General features: G+C 40.8%; 1 protein-coding gene across 1 annotated transcript in view; it reads right to left on the reverse strand.

Annotated features, from left to right (window-relative positions):
- COL27A1 (collagen type XXVII alpha 1 chain) overlaps positions 1-20,376 on the reverse strand; it is a 243,335-nt gene that overhangs the window by 20,065 nt on the left and 202,894 nt on the right. Inside the window, exons 41-48 of the mRNA XM_051979980.1 lie at positions 19,336-19,389; positions 10,556-10,612; positions 10,178-10,231; positions 9,891-9,944; positions 9,452-9,505; positions 4,088-4,141; positions 3,890-3,997; positions 3,152-3,259 (exon numbers count right to left, since the gene is read on the reverse strand). Of these exons, the coding sequence (XP_051835940.1) occupies positions 3,152-3,259; positions 3,890-3,997; positions 4,088-4,141; positions 9,452-9,505; positions 9,891-9,944; positions 10,178-10,231; positions 10,556-10,612; positions 19,336-19,389 (543 nt within the window). The remainder of the gene's footprint in view (positions 1-3,151; positions 3,260-3,889; positions 3,998-4,087; positions 4,142-9,451; positions 9,506-9,890; positions 9,945-10,177; positions 10,232-10,555; positions 10,613-19,335; positions 19,390-20,376) is intronic.

Here is a 20,376-nt window from a genome sequence, read left to right on the forward strand (position 1 = left end):
TTTGTTTGTTTGTTTTTCTTTCTCGTGGCTTTTTCCCCTTTTGGTCTGATTTTTCTTGCACAACATGACAGATATGAAAATATGTTTAAAAGAATTGCACATATTTAACTTATATCAGATTGTTGACTGTTTTGAGGAGGGGAGGTAAAAGAGAAAAGGAGAAAAATTTAGGACACATTTTACAAAAATGAATTCTGAAAAATATCTTTGCAGGTATTTGGAAAAATAAAATACTATTGAAAATTTAAAAAATCTAAAATGTTAAAAAAAAAAGAAAGAACCAAACATACAAGACCTATACAGCACTTGAGAGTCAGGAAGAGCTGGGTTTAAGTTCTTTCTCTGACACATTAGCTGTGTGACTCTAGGCAGGGTACTTACTTTCTCAGCATCTGAGGTGAACAGTATTTTAGGACTATAAACTGCATAGAAGGTACAGAACTGAATTGGTAGAGTTGGTAGAGGAACAGCAGCTGCCTACACTGATGAAATCATAAGTCTACTAAAATCAATCATTTAATCAATTACATTTATTAAGCACTTACTATGTGCTTACTATGTGACAGGTACTCTGCTACTTTTGGAGAGAAGGAAGGTAAAAAACATGATCCCTATAATTGGGGGGCTTTTGGGAGAGACAGGAAGCAAACAAAACAAAACTTGATAAAGTGCACATGGGAGGTCATTTGGGAGGAATGGAGAGGCAGTGAGGGGTAAAAGATGAGGAACTGAGGAAGGTCTCTTGCAGCAGGTACATATGTGTATGTGTGCATGTGTGTGTGTGAGAGAGAGACATGACATAATGAAATACTGCACATAATATATCATAAACACACCTAATGATATATCCTATCATGTCACATATAACATATCACAAAGAAATCATATATATTATATCACCACACATATATGTAATGAGATAGTAACCCAATGCCTGGCACAAAATATGTTTAATAAATGCTACTTTCCTCTAGATATAATATAAAGATATGAAAAGATTGTAAAATGATCAAAATGATTCCTTAGTAAAACTTACTGGGGAAACAGAATAGCAATATGGCAAAAAATCAGTTTAGACTCTCACTTCACATCATAATCCACAATAAATTCAAACTAGATTGTGAATCTAAATATATCAATTTTAATATTTCAACAAGACTAATGATTCTATCGATCTGGATTTCACCAATGCAGATTCAAAATTATCTATGAATTAAAATGTCTTGGATGAAATGTGGTAGTTGAAAAATCTCCTTGCCTGGTAATCAACCTTCTGGAAGGAGCTCCCTAAGCTTTGCCAGGATGATACCTAGCCACAAACACACAATCGATCCCTCATCCAGCCAGAGTTCAAAGTCTTTCCAGCTCAGCAAGTTCTACCAGAGATCATGATCTGTGGCAGAGCTTTGAAAAACTCAGGGTCATTCCCACAGCTCATCCTAAGAGAGCTCTAGTAGAGGACTTTTTAAATTTAAAATTGGAAGAACAAGAATACTATATTGATCTCCATTCTGAAGAAGAAAAAAGAGGAGAAATTCTTATTTATTGAACAAATTACTTTTAGTTACTATTGAAGACAAAATAGATGGATTTGATACAACAAAAAAATAAAATAAAAGGAAACAGATTGGAGAAAAATATTTACAGTAAGTATTTCTGATAAAAATCTGATATCCAGAGTCTTTAAGAAATAGATAAAAATTCAGGTAAGTAATAGTCTTTCCCTAATGGCTCTCTCCTCTCTATGCTTCCAAATCTGATAATTCCCCAAGCCAAGACTATACTCCTTCATCTCCACCTAGTATAAGTCTTATCTTCTTTCAAAGATCGGAGCCATCTCTTTCATTAAATCTTTCCAGAGTTTCCTCCCTACTTGTTAAGTATTCTCTTTCATTCTCCAAATAATCTTATATTTAATAAAAATTACACATTTTTATTTAAATAATTTTAAAACTATAAAAAGTTTAAAAACATTTTTAAAACCTTATATTTAATTATACATGTGTATTCACACACATATATGTATATATATTTATATGTGTATACACACACACACACACACACAGATATATATGTTGTGGCCTTTCAATAGAATGTGAGTGAAGATCAGAGACTGGATTTGTTTTGTCTTCATCTCTACAAGGCCCAATACAGTATTTCAGATATTGAAGGCCCTAAATAAATGTTTGTTGAATCATTGGATCGATTATTCAAAGAATATTAACAGATAGTTATTGAAGGAGGAAATTATTAATAGTAATTTGAAAAACAGTTCAAAGTCCCTAATAAACAGAAAAATGTACTTCATGCATTGGATGATCACTAAAAAGCCTTCTAGTTCTTACCACTCTAATGATCAATGAATCTCAACTCCTGCATTTACTATCTGTGAGATCATGGGCATGTCATTTTATTTCTCTGGTCCTTGGTTTCATATGTAAAATAAGTAGCTTAGAAAAGATGATCTCTTTAGTTCTTTCTAATTCTAAATCAATGAGTATGAAACATAGAGACAATTTCAATGGATGCTACCTGCTTGTCTACATTTAGTCAGCAGAGGGAAGCAAAGTTCAACTCAACACTGAAGTGAGTATTTGAAAAATAGGTGGATTGGCAGTTTTCTTATTATCTCTAATTCTACATAAATCATGTAGATTTATGATCTAATAATAAATGATCTATATGATCTGATATATGATAAATAAATATGATATATTTATTTTATAAAGTGATCTGATACAATATATTTATTTTGTAAAATGATCTGATGATAAATGTTTATTTTATAAAATGATCTGTTATGATCTATAATCATAAATCTAATTCTACATGTTTTATACTTTGTTTTAAAAAACTAATCTATGGTATTTTAGGAGGTCAGAGGCAACAACTCTGAAGAAAGATTAGAAATCCTTGTCCCTTACTAGCTGTGTGACCATAAACAAGTCAAGTATCTAATCTCTTTGGGCCTTAGTTCTTTATATTTAAAATAATAAGGTAGCCTCTAAAGTCCTTTCCAAGTCTATAACTCTCTATGACCTATAATTCTGGTTCACCAAAGGTATAACTTTAAGAAAGTTTCTAGCTGTGCTTCCGAGCTACCCCACAACATCATCCTGCCTAACACAGGAGGTAGGGTGGAAACACTCACCTTGAATCCTGGGGGTCCCTGAGCTCCAGGCAAACCAGCCACACCTGGATTTCCTCTCCTTCCTGCAGGGCCAATGGGTCCAACTTCTCCATCATCTCCCTGTTCCCCCTAAGGAGAATGAGATGGAGTTAATTTGGTTTCTGAAGGCACTGGCTTCCAGAGAAACATAGAAGCAAAGGGGTCTGGAAATGCTACATGGACTTAAGCTGTAAGATGAAGGATGAATGATATACTTAAGAAGGTTCTACTAGTCTGGGAGACATTATTAGAATAAGATAGTAGTTGAGGAATTGAGTTAGGGTGGGGTGTGTAGTGAGTGTGACTGTTTGTATATGTGCATATATGTATCTATAGACTTCAACTGAATTTAAACCCTATTCCTTATGAGAAGGATTGTTTTATTCTCTGTATTTATATCCCTGAACAGTGCCCGTAGGCAATTAATAGATGCATATTGGACAATTGAATAGAGCTCAGTTTGATTCCATTCAACTCAAGCCACCATTCCCTTCTCTAAGGTCCTCTCCTCTTCTCTCTCCTCCTCCCTCCTCCCCGCCTTCCCATCTGAAATTCTTTGGTTTCTGGCTTTTTCAAACGTTGACATTCTGTGATTTAAGGTTCATTTAGATTTTGCCATTTTAGATTCTAAGAACTCTTCCAAGCTCTTTGCTTCTATCATATAGTTCTTTGTCAGGTCTTCCCCCTTGGTGAATAAGGTGGAGATGATGTCCTACTTACCTGATGTCCAGCTCGACCATCCTTCCCAGGAATTCCATCCTGACCTGAGAGTCCTTCTTGGCCTTGTCTTCCTACCACACCTCGAGGCCCTGGCTGCCCCACCAGGCCCTAGAGACCCAAAGAGACCAGAGGAAGTAAGGAAAGACCCTCACCTGCAGGAGGTATTAAGATGAAGGAGATGCTTTTAGGCCTACTTACCTGCATTCCTCGGCTGCCAGCTTCTCCACGCTTTCCTTGTTTCCCTTTCTGACCCTGAAAAGGCAGAACATTAGTTGAGGCCTGAGCTAGGAGTCTGTCCTGAGGAGGGGCCCAAAGCAGATCAGTCTTCTTGTGCTCAGAACTTCAGCTGACTTAGAGTGACAGTGAGAGCGCAAAGAGGGTGAAGCATGGGGCCAGGAGCCAAGAAGACCTTAGTTCTAATGGGACCTCAGACACTTCCTAGTTGTGTGACCCTTAGTAAGTCACTTAACTCTGCCTCAATTCCCTCATCTGTAAAATGAACTGAAGAAGGGAATGGGAAACTACTCTAGTATCTTTGCCAAGAAAACCTCAAGTGGGGAATATTAGGAGTCAGACATCATTGAAACCACCAAACAACAATAACAACAACTACCACTACTGCTGCTGCTGCTGCTGCTGCTGCTACTATTACTGCTATTACTATTACTGTTACTACTATTATTACTACTACTACTACTATTGCCATTACTATTACTACTACTATTACTGCTATTACTACTACTACTACTATAATTGCTACTACTGCTATTACTACTACTATTGCTACTACTGCTATTACTGCTATTACTACTACTATTATCACAACTACTATTACTACTACTACTGCTATTACTACTACTACTATAATTGCTACTACTGCTATTACTACTACTATTACTACTACTGCTACTACTGCTATTACTACTACTACTGCTATTACTGCTACTATTACTATTGTTATCACTACTACTACTACTGCTATTGCTACTATTATTACGTTTATTATTACTACTACTACTACGAGTGCTACTATCACCACCATTGCTGCCACCACCACCCTATAAAGATTTTGAGGATGGATGTAGTTATAGACTATATATCTGTCATCTGAAAATCAGTCTTCTCTCCTGACAACTATTTCCTAAGTCACAGAAGGGCTGGAATCTTCATTAGTGGAGGAATTATCCATCTTAGAAAATCATGATTCCTTGAATTATGGACATATTTCTTATTAATGATAGTTTCCATTCTCCTTGTTCCATCAACCCTGGAATGCCTTTATCTTGCCCGTGGTGAAAATATTCTGGTGAGACCCAGGGAATCTTTCTGACTCTGCCATTAAGTCTTACCATCATAAGTTCTGGAGTAGGATAAACCTTAGAGGCCATCGAGTTCACCCTAACAGATTTTACATATAGAGAAACCAAGGCCCAGAGCAGCTAAGGAATTGGCTCAAAGTCCCACAGAAGTTAAGCAGCAGAACTGCGATTTGATTTTATGCACTGTGACTGGAAGAATTTTTCTCTGCTGTCTACACATTGTATGAATTAGGTAAAATCAATAATTCCCCACTCAGTTTTTGCATCTGTAAAATGAGGCTAAGTAAAAGTCACTGTTTCTATCTTACAAAGATTGTTTATGGACTGCAGGATTATAGACCAGAGCTGGAAAGGAACTCAGAGTTCGGCTTATACAATCCCTTCATTTTATAATGTGGCACAGCAGATATAGCTCTGGTCTTGGGAATCCACAAGATCTGACTTACAATTCTGCCTTCAGATGAAATAACCTATCTGAAGCACTTTGTTAACCTTAAAGTATGAGATAATTGCTAAGTATTGTTGTTACTACTATTATCAGTATTAACAACATGAGGTCTTAGCTGGGACTATCCTCTGAAAAGCAGAAAGTTTGGTGCAAATTTAGGCAGCTGACTCTAAGTGGATTCAGGGGAAGGAATTTTAGTGATCATTTAGTTCTTTCATTTTACTAATGAGGAAACTGAAATCCAGAGAAGGGAAAGAACTTATTTAAGAGCACATAAATCAACAGGTCACGAAGTAGGAATATGAACTCATTAACTCCAAGCCCAGTACTCTTTCTACCACTCTTCTGTTTTTGTCTTTCAGAATAACATCATGCTCTTATAGGGTTTAACAATTGCTAAAGCATGTGCTTCACAGCAACTTGATCACAAAGAACCCTGTGTCTTGGCCAGTCTTACCCCCACATTCCCAAGAAGCATATGGTCCGCTTGGACAGTGGGATCCTCTTCTTGCTATTGACTCATACCTTGCCTCACAGAATCCATGAGCAAGAAGAGCCTCAAAGTCAGAGATAGAGATTCCATTTGTAGGATACAGAGCAGGATGAGGGAATCCCAGCAAATATGGAGGGCCTGTGAGCCCCCTGAGATTTCCCGGGCCAGAAAATTCACAGCAGCTCCTTTCTCTCCCTTTAGGCATTTGGTACATAGTAGCTATTTAATAAATTACTGATTTTGACAGCAAACATAACTGTTTTTTGGAATTTTGGGAAGATCAGAGAGAGGAGCTCTAAGACCAGGAGATGGCAGCAGAGGAAGACTTTTGATCTGAACCCAACTCATACTTATTAAATTAGTATATTCCTCAAGAGCAGGGGACCACAGTTATGGTTACAAGCTTGCTTCCCAATTCCCCCTGTATTTAGCTACTTCATGTACTTGTGTTTATAATGTATACATACTGTATATATTTTTATATGCACTTCCTATCACCTTCATTAGAATGAAAGCTTCTCCCAAGTACATTGTTTCATTGTTTATACTGTTACTCCTAGTACATTGGCAGACACACAGTAGATGCTTAAAGAATTCCAGATTGATTCTTTCCACTTGCATCATCTCTGGGTCTTCTCTTTCTCCCCCCATTTCTGTTCTCATCCCTCTTTATCTTTCCTTCTATTTCTTTCCTTGCCCCATTTCCCCTTTTGCTTTGCCTCCTCTCTTTCCTTTCCTTGTTTTCACTCACACCTGCCAGGCTGAGCCAACAATTCTGTTGTGCTGACCAAGAGCTCCTAAGGACCAAAAAGCTAACTGAGCCAGGTGAAAAGGATGGCTAATGCTCATCATCTCTTTCCCCGATCCAAGAAATCTAGAGAAGGTACTATGGGGTGAGCAGGCAGCAAAAAAGATTGTTTATGGACTGCAGAATTATAGACCAGAGCTGGAAAGGACCTCAGAGTTCAGCTCATATAATCCCGTCATTTTAGTAAAGCAACTATATGGCACAGCAGATATAACTCTGGTCTTGGGAATCCACAAGGCCTGACTTACAATTCTGCCCTCAGATGAAATAATTTATCTAAAGCACTTTGTTGACCTTAAAGTATGAGATAATTGCTCTGCCTAAGGAGACAGCACTTAGTCCCACCTCTGCTCTTAGCTTTGTATGTGACTTTAAGCAAGTCCTTTTTCTCTGGGCTTAAGGTTCATCATTAGCCAAATGACAGCAATGGACCAACTGTTCTCTACACCAAGTGTAGTTGTTCAGTCATTCATTTGTGGTAGACTCTTCCTAACTCCAGGGACAACAGCACGTCTGACTTGGTACTCCTCCACTATCTCCCAAAGTCTTTCCAAATGCTTGGGCTTACTTCCATATACTTTCCATCCATCTCATCCTCTGCCATCCCTTTGGTTTTTTTTTTTTTTACTTCAATCTTTCCTATCAAGTTCTTTTCTAATTATCTAATTTTCTCATTTATTGAAGTATTGACTGATTTGATCTCCTTGCTGTCCAAGGGATTCTCAAAAGTCATCTCCAGCATCACAATTCAAAAATACCGATTTTGTGGCACTCAGCTTTCCTTATTGTCTAATTTCCATAGCTATACTGCAATGGTCAGTATTTTGTTCTAACATGGACAAAGCTTTGTAAGCAAGGTAATATATCTGTCTTTTAGAATGCTGTCTAGATTTGCTTTAGCTTTTTTCCAAGGAATAAGCACTTCATGGCTACAGTTATTGTCTACGTGATCTTTGAGCCCAAGAATATAAAAATCTCACATTGCTTTCATTTCTTCTTCTTCTATTTGCCAGGAAATTATGGGACCAGTTGCCAAGATCTTTTTTACTTTCTGCCATCAGAATGGCATCTTCTGCCTGAAATTGTTGTCATTTTTTCCCAGCAATCTTTTTTTCTGATTTTTGCTTCATTCAGCCTGGCATTTAGCATGATGTCCTCTGCATATAAGTTAAATAAACAAGATGTTGTCCTTTTCCAATTTTAAATCAACCAGCTGTCCCATGTTTGGTTCTAACTCTTGCTTCTTGACCCACATAATAAGTTCCTTAGAAGACAAGTAAAATGATCTGAAATTTCCATCTGTTTGAGGACTTACCACATTGTGTTGATCTATAAAGGCAAAAGCTTTAGTGGAGTTAAGTAAATGCCTTTCTGGAATCCTTACTTTCTCCATAATCCAGCTAATGTTGGTGATTGCCAACAATTGTCTGCCTCTTTGAAATCCAGTGGGCTTTCCTGGTAATTCTCGGTTCACATATTGCTCAAGCCTTGCTTGCAGAACCTTAAGCATAACCATGATAGCATGTAAAATGAACACAATTGTTCAGTAATGTGAACTTTCCTTGGCATTGTCCTTTAAAATTGGGAAGTAAACTGATCTTTTCCAAACCAGTGGCCACTGTTGAGCTTTCCAAATTTTCTGGCATATTGAGTGAAGCATTTTAACATCATCATCTTTCAGGATTTTAAATAGCTCAGCTGGAATTTCATCACTACCACTAGCCTAGCAATATATTCTGTGGGCCACTTGACTTCATTCTCCTGGATGTCTGGTTCTAGATCAGTAACCACATTATTGTAGTTAGTAGTCATCAATAATGTTAAGATTTTTCTTGTATAGTTCCTTCTGTGTATCCGTGCCATATCTTCTTAATTTCTTCTACTTCTGTTAAACAACTCCATTTTTTTTTATCACATGCCCATTTTTGCATGAAATGTTCCCTTGATATCTCTAATTTTCTTGAAGACATTTCTTGCCTTTATAATTCTATTATTTTCTTCTTCTTCTTCTTCTTCTTCTTCTTCTTCTTCTTCTTCTTCTTCTTCTTCTTCTTCTTCTTCTTCTTCTTCTTCTTCTTCTTCTTCTTCTTCTTCTTTTTCTTCTTTTTTTGCATTGCTCATTTTAAAAAACCTTCTTATCTTTTCCTTGCTATTTTCTGGATTCTGCATTCATTTAGGTGTATCTTTCTCTTTCTCCTTTCCTTCTTTTCTCCGATATTTATAAAGCCTCTTCATTTGCTTTCTTGCTACTCCACACAATAATTCCTCTCTGTATTTTATGTTCCAAGATTCTATATTCTGAGATTCTCTAAAAGTATAACATTCTAATGATCCTCCCACCTTTACCATTTTATCTTTCTAAACCCCTTCTAATTCAAAGCTAACATTGTAGATTCTAGAATTCTAGGGTCTAAGGATTACCTCATATTTTGTAATTATGATTTATCTGGTTTTAGGATCAGGGTAAAGGGTGACACTGGTCTTGTGGACTCACCTCTTCGCCCTTTGATCCTTTGGGTCCTGGTCGTCCCTGGGGTCCAGGATGCCCCTGGAAACCAAAACAAAAAAACAAAAATTTGTTGTGGAATTTTCCCTCAGGGATGAAGGACCAATTGGGGGAATAGTTCTGATGTCAGACAGATGATCAGGGAAGTTCTTGGGGTCCCTAACTCAGGGAATAGGCAAGGGCATGGAGCCATCCTGAAGATCACTGGAAAGCAATGGTATAGATACCTTGGATGGCATCATCCCCTGTTTCTCCTTGCCAGGTCCCAGTGCTGAAAGCCAATGAGTCTAGAATTCTAGAATATCTTTTCTAAAGTTTTGAAGAGGAGAAGCTGTGGAATAGTTGCTTCAAGACATAAAGAGGTCTTGAGTATTTTAATGCATGATTCTCATCTGAGAGAAGAAAACACTTAAAATGTTTCACTTACCGGTAAGCCTTGCTGACCAGCTTTTCCTCTGCTTCCTTCAAAACCCTCTTGGCCCTGGAACACAGATGTGCAGAGAAGAATGGGCATGCTGGATTCCCTTTTGTCTTGACTAGTTCAGCTTGGCTTCTTGGCCAACGCTATTGAGCTGTTTTCCCCCCTGATGTACTGCCTCACCTCATTTTGCTTCTGAAAAATGGTAGGGGAGACAGTCTTTGGCCCAAAAGGAGGTGCCTTTCCCTCCCCTCAAATCATGGCTTTTGCACAAGATTAGAACCATTGATACTCACAGGGTATCCAGGATCTCCAGGCTCCCCTCGGTCTCCACAATCACCCACTGGACCCTGAATGTCACAAGCAACAGAAACTGAGTGGCCACCATTAACTAATTGGGAGAATTACTGGATTTAGCACAGGATAGGCAGGTAGGTTTGGATCCATGGCTATCTCCAAACCCTAACCATAACAACTCTCCTTGTCTCACCACAGCCTGAGTCACATATGCAGTACCTTCCATGGAAAAAGGAGCAAAAATCTGGCCAGGGGGACAGGAAATACAAGATCTTTTTCAACCTAAGTCAGACAACTATTCCTCCATAACTTCATCTGCCTTAGAGGAATTAATGCCACGAGATTGGCAGATGGGGAAAGGGAAGGGAGGGACTTACCCGATCGCCAGGAGGCCCTGGAGGGCCCTCAGTCTTCCCATCATCGCCTTGTTCTCCCTGTGAACAAAGAGCTGGGCATTAGGAAGCATTTCCCACAGAGCTCATCAGGAAGCCTACGGGTCATGCCATCTGAAAACTGACTTTAAGGAGGCCACCTGGGGCTCCAAGATGGAAACAACTCGGTGGGGAAGGAACCATGCCTGTGATATGGGAATCGTTCTCTCCTGGTGCTCTGAGGAGATGCAGGGAGACCAAGGATGATGAGGAAAGGGAAGGTAAATGAGTCTAGAAGGCTTGACAGATACTCTGAAAGAGCAGATGCTTAAACTAGAAAGGCGAGAATTTAAGAACAACTCAGAAGATCAAGCTGTCAACTGACCCACATTTGCATATATTAGAGATAGGAGGATGAAAATTTGTATTTCAAAATAAAATTATAGAATCTGCTTGAAATGTTTGTGTTTAATATACATTTTCACAGCTAGATGACAGTAAATTATAGTAAAATTACAAAATTTTTTTTTTAAATTTTGCATCAATTTACCCTGTTGATAAATGTGATCCTTCTAGTGATTGCTGATCAATATTTATCAAATTAAACTAACTGCTTGAGATTCTGTTGGTCTGGATTTATGTATTACGTTTCTGTGCCTCAGGTCCCTTGATCCTCAACCTCTCTCAGAATTCTAGGTCTGTTAAATGGCAGAGAATCATGGCCATTATGGACAACTATTGGCTTCAGTCTTCTAAAAACCTGGGCCTGAATCAAGGGTCTTCTGGCGCAGGGTCACACAATGTCAGGGCTGCTAGGGTCCTTTGAAATTATTTAGTTCAATGGTTCTTAAACATTTTGGTCTCAAGACCCCTTAAAAGTTATTGGAAACTCCCCAAAGAGCTTTTGTCATATGGGTTATTTCTATTAAAACTTCTTATATTAGAAATTATAATCTCTTAGTATTATTAAAAATAGCTTTGACCTGGAAGACCCTCTGAAAAGGTTTTAGGAACCTCTAGAGGGTCCCAAGACCACATTTTGAAAACAAGTCTAACCCTTTCATTTTACAGAAAAAGAAGGTGAAAGAGGAATAGCTTTTCTGGAGTAAAACATTACTTAGTGGCAAAGCTAAGATTCAAACCCACCTCTCCTAATTTAATTAAAATAAATAAATGATCATTATGTATCTATCTATTAGGAACACAAGTTCTGAGCTAGATTACTGACTTTTAGTTTAATGCTCTTTCTGTATATAAAGAGCTGAACCATCAGTTAAGTATTTACATTGACTCTAGCGCAGCTTTTTACTATATCTATATGTCTACTATGTCTAACTACAGTTTCCCCATGCCTCAGTTTCCATATCTGTAAAATGAAGCATTTGGACTTTACCTTTAAGGTTCTTTTTCAGTTCTAAATCTGTCCTTGCAAGTTATGAGAACTTTTGCCTTCTGTTCTTTTCTAAGGCTGAAAGTCTTTTTTTGGGGAAGGGTATCTCTGCATTAGAATGGAAATTCTTAATTTGGGGTCCATGAACTAATTTTTTATAGCTTTTTATTTACAAGTTATATGTATGGGTAATTTTACAGCATTGACAACTGCCAAACCTTTTGTTCCAATTTTTCCCCTCCTTCCCCCCATCCCTTCCCCCGGATGGCAGGTTGATCAATACATATTAAATATGTTAAAGTATAAATTAAATACAAAATAAGTATACATGTCCTAACAGTTATTTTGCTGTACAAAAAGAATCAGATTTTGAAATAGTGTACTATTAGCCTGTGAAGGAAATCCAAAATGTAGGTGGCCAAAAATAGAGGGATTGGGAATTCTATGTAGTGGTTCACACTCATCTCCCAGAGTTCTTTTGCTGGGTGTAGCTGGTTCAATCATTACTGCTCTATTGGAAATGATTTGGTTCATTCTCATTGCTGGAGCTGATCAGAATTGATCATCATATAGTATTGTTGTTGAAGTACATAATGATCTTCGGGTCCTGCTCATTTCACTCAGCATCCATTCGTATAAGTCTCTCCAGGCCTCTCTGAAATCATCCTGCCGGTCATTTCTTACAGAACAATATTATTCCATAATAATCATATACCACAATTTATTCAGCCATTCTCCAGTTGATGGGCATCCACTCAGTTTCCAGTTTCTGGCCACCACAAAGAGAGCTGCCACAAACATTTTGGCACATACAGGTCCCTTTCCCTTCTTTAAAATTTCTTTGGGATATAAGCCCAGTAGTAACACTGCTGGATCAAAGGGTATGCACAGTTTGATAACTTTCTGAGCATGAACTTATTTTTTAAAAACTATTTTGATAAATATATTTAACATAATTAGTTTCTTTTGTAATGCTGTGGGGTTTTTAAAAATTATTTTATGCATTTTAAGCCATCATTCTGAGGAGCCCTGAGGCTTTACCAAAGGAGTCAAAGTGGTTAATAAACCCTGTAATAGATTATAAGTTCCTTGAGGGGAGAGCCAATTTTATTTTTATATTGTACTCGCAATACCTTGCACATAGTAAGTGCTTAGGAAATGGTTGTTGTGTAGAATGTCTGTTTAATTTCCAGAAGTCTCATGCCTCTGGGATCCTTGAGTCAGCTTTCCCTCCTGCTCAAGTACATTGAACTATTTTGCTTTTGACCTTGACTCCTTGTTAGTTTTGGGCCAAGAGATTTTAGATCCAACATTTCTAGCTCCCCAAGGCCAGTCCTGATTTGGAATGTGCTTTGTGGTTGACTGGGATACCAGGGTACTCAAAGAAAGCAGTACTTCCTATGAGACTAGGGCACCATTTTGGCACTAAGGGCTCATCTTAGTGGTGGTACTGGAGATGAGTCCCCTGCTGATCAGTAAAGATCTCCATTCTTTCTTGAGGGGTCAAGTTCCACCAAGCTGCCACATTATTGTAGGCTACCCAGCTCCCTCCCACTTCTCTAACAATCAACTAAGCCAAGGAGAGACGGCTGAGGAGTAAACACACTAAGATGGAAATGAAAAAAATGTAACAGGGATCAAGCTGACTTGTTGCTGTTGGCCCGTAGCCTATAGTGAGATATACCAGTTTATATATATTTTAAACTTTCCCATCTGGCTGGTAAGGGCAGTTGCCAAAGTGCGGGTGTCTGAGCCCTTCAGCCTCTCCAGGGGATTCCCACCCTATGGGATAATAGAAGTAGCCTGCATCCAGCCCTTGCTCCTTCTCCTGCCAATGAGAAAATCATCAGTGTCTCAGATTCCTATCTGACCAGAATAAGCCCCCAGTGAGAAAAAAAATTAAGCCTAGGAAGAGAAGAATTCTATAGACAAATCAGTGCTGGATAGTAAGGAAGAAGGCTGGAGCTTCATCCATAGATGCTCTGGTTTCCCTTAAATACTTTGAACTTTATCTTCCCCGTCAGCCATCCCCCTTTCTTCTTTCTCACTCTGTTAAGAAAGAGGAATGCATTCACTACTCTGGAATAGACAGACATTCTCACCCCAGTCACTGTATTTTACTCCCTCAGGCCTGTTCTGGCCAAAATTCCTCAGGGTTCTTAGCAACATTGTCCTATGTCCCCAGGCAGGCAGAGAAAAGCCAAGAGTAGAGGGAGGGAGAAGTGAGATGAAGAGGGGATAAGAATAAAGAGAGGATGGTTCTTTCCCCCCTAAATATAACTACTGCAAAGTAGCAGTTGTCTGAGCTGTAAGAATTCATCAAGGTCAGGATGCATATAGAAGGCAAATTGCCTTAGGGATGGAATGAACAAAAAAAGGTGAGAGACAGACCTTTTGGAGGGGAAAGTGGTGATAGAAAATAGTAGACATTGATAAACTGTGACACTGGGCAAGACATGTCACAGGATGACAGCTTTAGAGTTGGAGGGGACTTTAGAGGCCATTAATCCAACTCCCCCCCCCTTTTTTAAAAACACTTGAGGAAACTGAGACACAAAGCAGTTAAATGACTTATTCAGAGTCATGCAACTAGTAGTATCTGAAGTAGATTTGAATCAAGGTCTTCCTGACTCTAACTACCAGGCAATACTGTTTTTCTACCCTAATTTCCTCATTTATAAAATTAAGAGGTTGCTTTAGGAGATTTCTAATAAGTCCATGCTAGCTCAAACATTTAAAATCCACTCTAGCTCTAATATTCTACTCAACAACATTTCAACCAAAAATTATTATGTACCTACTGTGTTCAAAAGAGGCAGAGTATCTTTAGTGGATAAAAGCAAGCCTTGAAGTCAGGAAGATGGCTTCAAGTCTGACCTTTTGTCTACTGGCTGTATCAGTTGGGCAAGTTATTTAATTTCTCAAGGCCCTGGGAGTCTCTCTATAGCTAGCAATCTTAGAGCAGCTGCCCATCTTCACTGGTGGGGGTAGGGGGGAATATTTCATCCCTGAGAATCCTTTCTAGCAGTGAGAGAAAATGGGCTGAGGATCTATGCCAGGGCAAGGATGCACAAATACAAGCAGCTTCTGCCTTCCTCACAGACAAGTGGATGCAAGGCTGTAGGACGAGGGAAAGAGCGCTTCTGACCTGGGAGATGAGGAAAGGCTCCCTCAAGGAAGTAGAGTCAGATCTGAGCCTCAAAGCAGGCAAGGGAAGCAAAGGCATCCAGGCAGGAGGTGGAATGCCGAGCTCACGGAGCGCACATAGTCCAACTTGGCTGGAATTCAGCTTCTGAAGGGGAGTCACATGAAATAAATGTGCAAAGGCAGGCTTGGAGCCAGATTGAGATGGGCCTAAAATCCAGGAAAGTCTGGATTTTATCTCGAAGAGAAGAGGGACCACTTAAGGTTTTTGAGCAGAGAAGTGACGATTTTGGTAGTTGTGTGAAGAACAAACTGGAGAATGGTAAGATTGGGAGCAGGGAAGTGAATCAGGAAGCTATTTCAAAAGTTCAGCTGAGAGATGGCATTGATACCTTGATAGACTTAAAATTCTGGTTCAACTTACTCATTTTACAAAGGAAGAAAGTAAGGTTTATAGAAATGCTTGTGACTTGCTCAAAATCACAAACATTCTAAGTTGTCAAAAAAGAATTCAATGCCTGGTGGTCAGGTGAAGAGAGAAGAGGGACAGATGCATGGAAGAGATGCAGAGGAGGGAGTGATGAGACTCCATGACTGACTAGTTGTGAAGAGTTAGTGTTAAGGAAGAACTAAGGGCTGTCAATCGAGGAGGATGGAAGGACAGGAGTGTAAGAAGAGAAGTTTGAACATCTGCTGCCTAGAGCATTAAGGCCCCTTCCAGTCCTGACATTCTGTGTTTTAGGGTTCCTTTAGCTTTTGGGTTCTAAGGCCCCTCTCAGCCCTGACATTCCACATTCTAAGACCTTTCCTAGTCCTGAAATTCTGGGTTTTAAGGTTCCTCTTATCCCTGACATTCTGTGTTCTAAGTTCCCTCTCAGCTCTGACATTTTGTGTTCTAAGGCCTCTCCCAGTCCCCTAACATTCTGTGTTCCAAGATCCTTCTCAGTCCTGATAGTCTGTGTTTTAAGGTTCCCTTTAGCCCTGATATTCCATGCTCTAAGGCCCCTCTCATCCTGACATTCTGTGTTCTAGGTCCCCTCTCAGCCCTGACATTCCGTGTTCTAGGCCCCCCTCATCCTGACATTCCGTGTTCAAGGCCCTTCTCACCCTGACATGCTATGTTCTAGGCCCCCCTCACCCTGACATGCTATGTTCTAGGCCCCCCTCACCCTGACATGCTGTGTTCTAGGCCCCTCTCACCCTGGCATTCTGTGTTCTAGGCCCCTCTCACCCTGACATTCTGTGTTCTAGGCCTCCCTCACCCTGACATGCTGTGTTCTAGGCCCCCCTCACCCTGACATGCTATGTTCTAGGCCCCCCCACCCTGACATTCTGTGTTCTAGGCCTCCCTCACCCTGACATGCTGTGTTCTAGGCCCCTCTCACCCTGACATTCTGTGTTCTAGGCCCCTCTCACCCTGACATTCTGTGTTCTAGGCCCCCCTCACCCTGACATTCCGTGTTCTAGGCCCCTCTCACTCTGACGACTTCTGCCTTCCTTTTCACAGGAGTTTGAAGCCTGTGGTAGAGAAAAAGGCTGACTCTCACGGGCACTTGTGACCAGCTGCCTTTCCCCACAGCTAGTTCATGTTTTCTTATCGATGAGGTTCAGGGTCAGGGCCTACAAGCTAAGTTTTGCTGGGGTCCAGTGGGGCTACTGTGGAGAAGGTCACAGATTTCTGCTTCTAGGACATGACTGGGCCTGCTCTGGCCAGTGTTAAGATTACCAGCTGCCTATTCTAAACATCCCTTGGTGGCTCGACACAGAGCGGGAGGCTTTATGGCTAAGAGCAAGAAATGATGCAAGAGGTCCAATGGTCTAGAGAAGCTCTGATTTGTTAGGTGACCCTGAACAAGTCAGATGACCTTCCTGTACTACCTCTGGGTACTCATCTATAGCCCCAGGACCTGAGATTGGAGTGCCATGGTGTTGAGGGAAGCCTGTGGAACAGTGTCTTCCTTCTGATCCTCATTTCCCCTATCTGTAATGTGATGGAGGAAAGGCAAGTCTTTTTGATGCTCTCAACGGCCATGCTCTTAAGCTCCCCAAGAAAAGATTTTAAGAGGGGCCGACCTTCTGAGCAATAAGAACTCCGGGGATAGTCTTAACTGCTGATTCTTCCTACATCTTAGCATAGCCTCCAGCCTACTCCCTCACCACAAAAGTTCCCATGGGCAAAGCCAAAAGTTGGAGCCTTTGTCCAAAGCCTGGGAATGCTGCATGAGTAATGCTGAGGGAGGCTTTTTCCCCAACTCGGGGATTCCTCTTTTTAAAGGGAAGAAACTGAGGCTACGAGGAAAAAATTGACTTTTTTTTAGGACACTCAGTGATTCAGTAGCAGAGCTGGACCAGAAATCTAGATCTCGCTTGACTCCCGACCAAAGATGACACTCTTCTGGGACACAGATGGCTTGAGATATAGAACACAGATTTAAATTTTTCATAAAGCCAAGATCGTTGGGAATCACTAAAAGGAGAGTTGTTAATCTCTTCCACGCTGGCTCTACATCACTACCCACAGCCATGTCAGGAACAACCAAGAGCATGATAGGTACAAAGACTCAGTGTAACCGATTCTACTTTCACTGGTTTCTGCAGTTCGGAGCTTGCCAGGGCTCAGGGCCCAGTTCTGAGCACAATTCGGGGATGGTCCCAGCCAGCTGGGCTGGGGAAGGGGCTGGTTCTTGACAGGAAGCTGGGGTTGTGTGACTCACCCGGCCAGCTTGAATTGGTTAGAAAGGCTGAGTCAGCAAAATTCTTAACAAGTTCCAAGGAAGAGAAGACAGAATGAGGGAAAGAAGGAAAAAAAAAAAAAAGGATACAGAGGTCGGATGATTCCTCTGAATCATTCTGGCTTCAGGACCAAAGGGGGGAGGGGAAGAAGAGGGAGTGCAAACTATGGAGAATTCCTTCAATATGAGAGGCAGGGTAGAACACTAAACTAAAAGACTCCTGTTCTCAGCTGGGTTCTATCCCTGTTACAGTGTGACTTGGGACATCCCATTCTCCTCATCTGGGTCTTATTTCCTCATTTGTTAAATAAAGGGTTAGACCAGACCATTGGAAGGTCTCTTTCCAACTCTAACATTAGCTCATTCCAGAATCTTATTACTTTGCCTTAATGAGCCCAGAGCCCAGGGGCAGTGAGCTGCTGGGAGCCTTGTAGTTCCCAGGCCTGACTCACAGGGGGAGGGTCTTAGGACCCCTTTCCGAGTCACACTGGCTTACTTGTATGACTCTTCCTCTTTCCTACTCTTCCCACTGCCTGACACTATCTGTTGATGGACTATCTTGTCCACATTATAAGATAATAATGATAATTATTTTTGGGGGGTGAGGAGAGTACAGAACTAAGATTTCATTTTCACAGGGAATTCTGAATGGGGAAATCTCCTTCCACTGATGCAGAGCAGTAACATCTGCAACCTACAGCCAGGGTGGAGGGAGGGAAGTGATTTGCCCATGGTGACCCAGCTTATATGTAGAAAAGGAATGATTCGAAGTTGGGTCTTTCTAACACTAAGGTCAGCTCTTTATCCACACTGTGCTTGTAATGGCTACTTATTTATGATGCTTTAAGGCATTCAAAGTGATGTAGATAGCATTTGGATGAATAAATGAAAAATACATGACGAATATGTGCTAATATAAGTCTGGGGATACAAACAGAAAGCTGCGACAGTCCAGTTCTTGAGGAGGTCAGTCAAATGGAGGGGCACATATTTAGGGCAGGGGGAAAGGCCCAAGGCTCGGGGGTGGGGGGAGTCATTAATGAAATGGTCACTGACTCTAGCTTCATTTTCACAGGAGAGGAAACTGAGGTTTAGAGCAATTAAGTGACTTGCCCAGGTTCACACAGCTTGTAAATATCTAAGATAAGATTTGCACCCAGGGCTTTCTGAGGTACTTGGGGTGCACTGGAAGGGCAATACCCTGGATAGTTCAAGTCCTGTTATCCCTGTTTTACATCTGAGGCACCTGAGGTTTAGCGAGGACTCCTATCCAGATCCTCCGAATCTGCATCTAAACCTCTTTCCACTTTCCCACATGCTTCTCTGAACCCAGTCATCCAAGGGGCCTCACGGTATTCTGCCCCCTGTGCCACAATCTTTGCCAGGAACATGATCAGGATAAGCTTGCTGCTTTCCTCTACCTAGCAGCCGAGGGGACTGCACCCACCATGCTGATTTCATCGTCAGTAATCTGGTCTGTCTTTCCCATAGCTCTCTCCAGACTCTGAGGACTCCCTTACCTTCTCGCCTTTTGGCCCGGGAGGTCCAATGGGTCCCGGTAGTCCTTTATGTCCCTGCAAGAAGCAGAATACAGTTTAAGTGCCCGTATCCAAGGCATCCAAAATTAAGGAAGCCAGGGAAGCTAAGGAGAGAAGTCAGAATGGATCCTAGCTCTACCATCCCTTCTTTGTTTGGCTTTTGACAAGACTTCTATTCTCTAGGTCTCAGTTTCCCCAACTGTAAAAATGAGGGGATTATGCTAGGTGATTAGCAGGAAAGTTCCATGCCTCTGTGACTGAGTTTTCAGTGACTTCCATCATCAGTGCTAGATTATTCACCACAAGGGACATCTTAGAACTAGTCTTTGCTATGTACTCTAAAGCCAAAGTAATAAGCACTCTGGGAAGCTGAGCTTCCCAGCTGACAATTCAGGTGGAACACTGGTGGAATACATGCTGGATGGCAAGGCAATGTCTTCAAGTATTTAATCTAGTGCTAAACCTATGCCCCCACTCTGGAGAGGCGACAAAGGACCTACCTCCCATCTTGTGCATCAAGCAGCTTTGGCTATGATGCTTCTGAAAACCCTACTGTGATGACATCACTAGCATCTCTGTTCCTCCCCCTTCCATCTCTACGTTTCCTTCTTCTGTGCCCATTTCACTTCTCTCTTCTCCTCTGATTTTTCTTTTTTCTCCTTCCCCTACTTAGCTTTCCTCTCCCTTCTCTGTCCAGTTTTCCTTTCTTCCTCTTCTGTATCTATGTGATGATACTTTGTCTATCATTCCTTTCCCTCCCTTCCCTCCTCCTATTTTTCTCTTTTCTCCAACACTGGATGCAGGACCTTTGACCCCATGTAGTAAGTGGGTGCTAGATTTGCCAAGCAGTCACTGTTCCATGTTCCATGAATTGTGCTAGGAACCAGTGTTTGAACAGTTTGTACAAAGGGTCCTTCCTTTTCCCTTTTATTGTCTCTTCCTCCCCTTCTGTTAAGTGCAAGATAACATACAATACATTTCTAGGGAACAAAGCAGAGTTTTCAAGGAAAGGAAAAACAAGGG

The sequence above is a fragment of the Antechinus flavipes genome, chromosome 2 (genome assembly GCF_016432865.1).
Source record: "Antechinus flavipes isolate AdamAnt ecotype Samford, QLD, Australia chromosome 2, AdamAnt_v2, whole genome shotgun sequence".
NCBI lineage: Eukaryota > Metazoa > Chordata > Mammalia > Dasyuromorphia > Dasyuridae > Antechinus > Antechinus flavipes.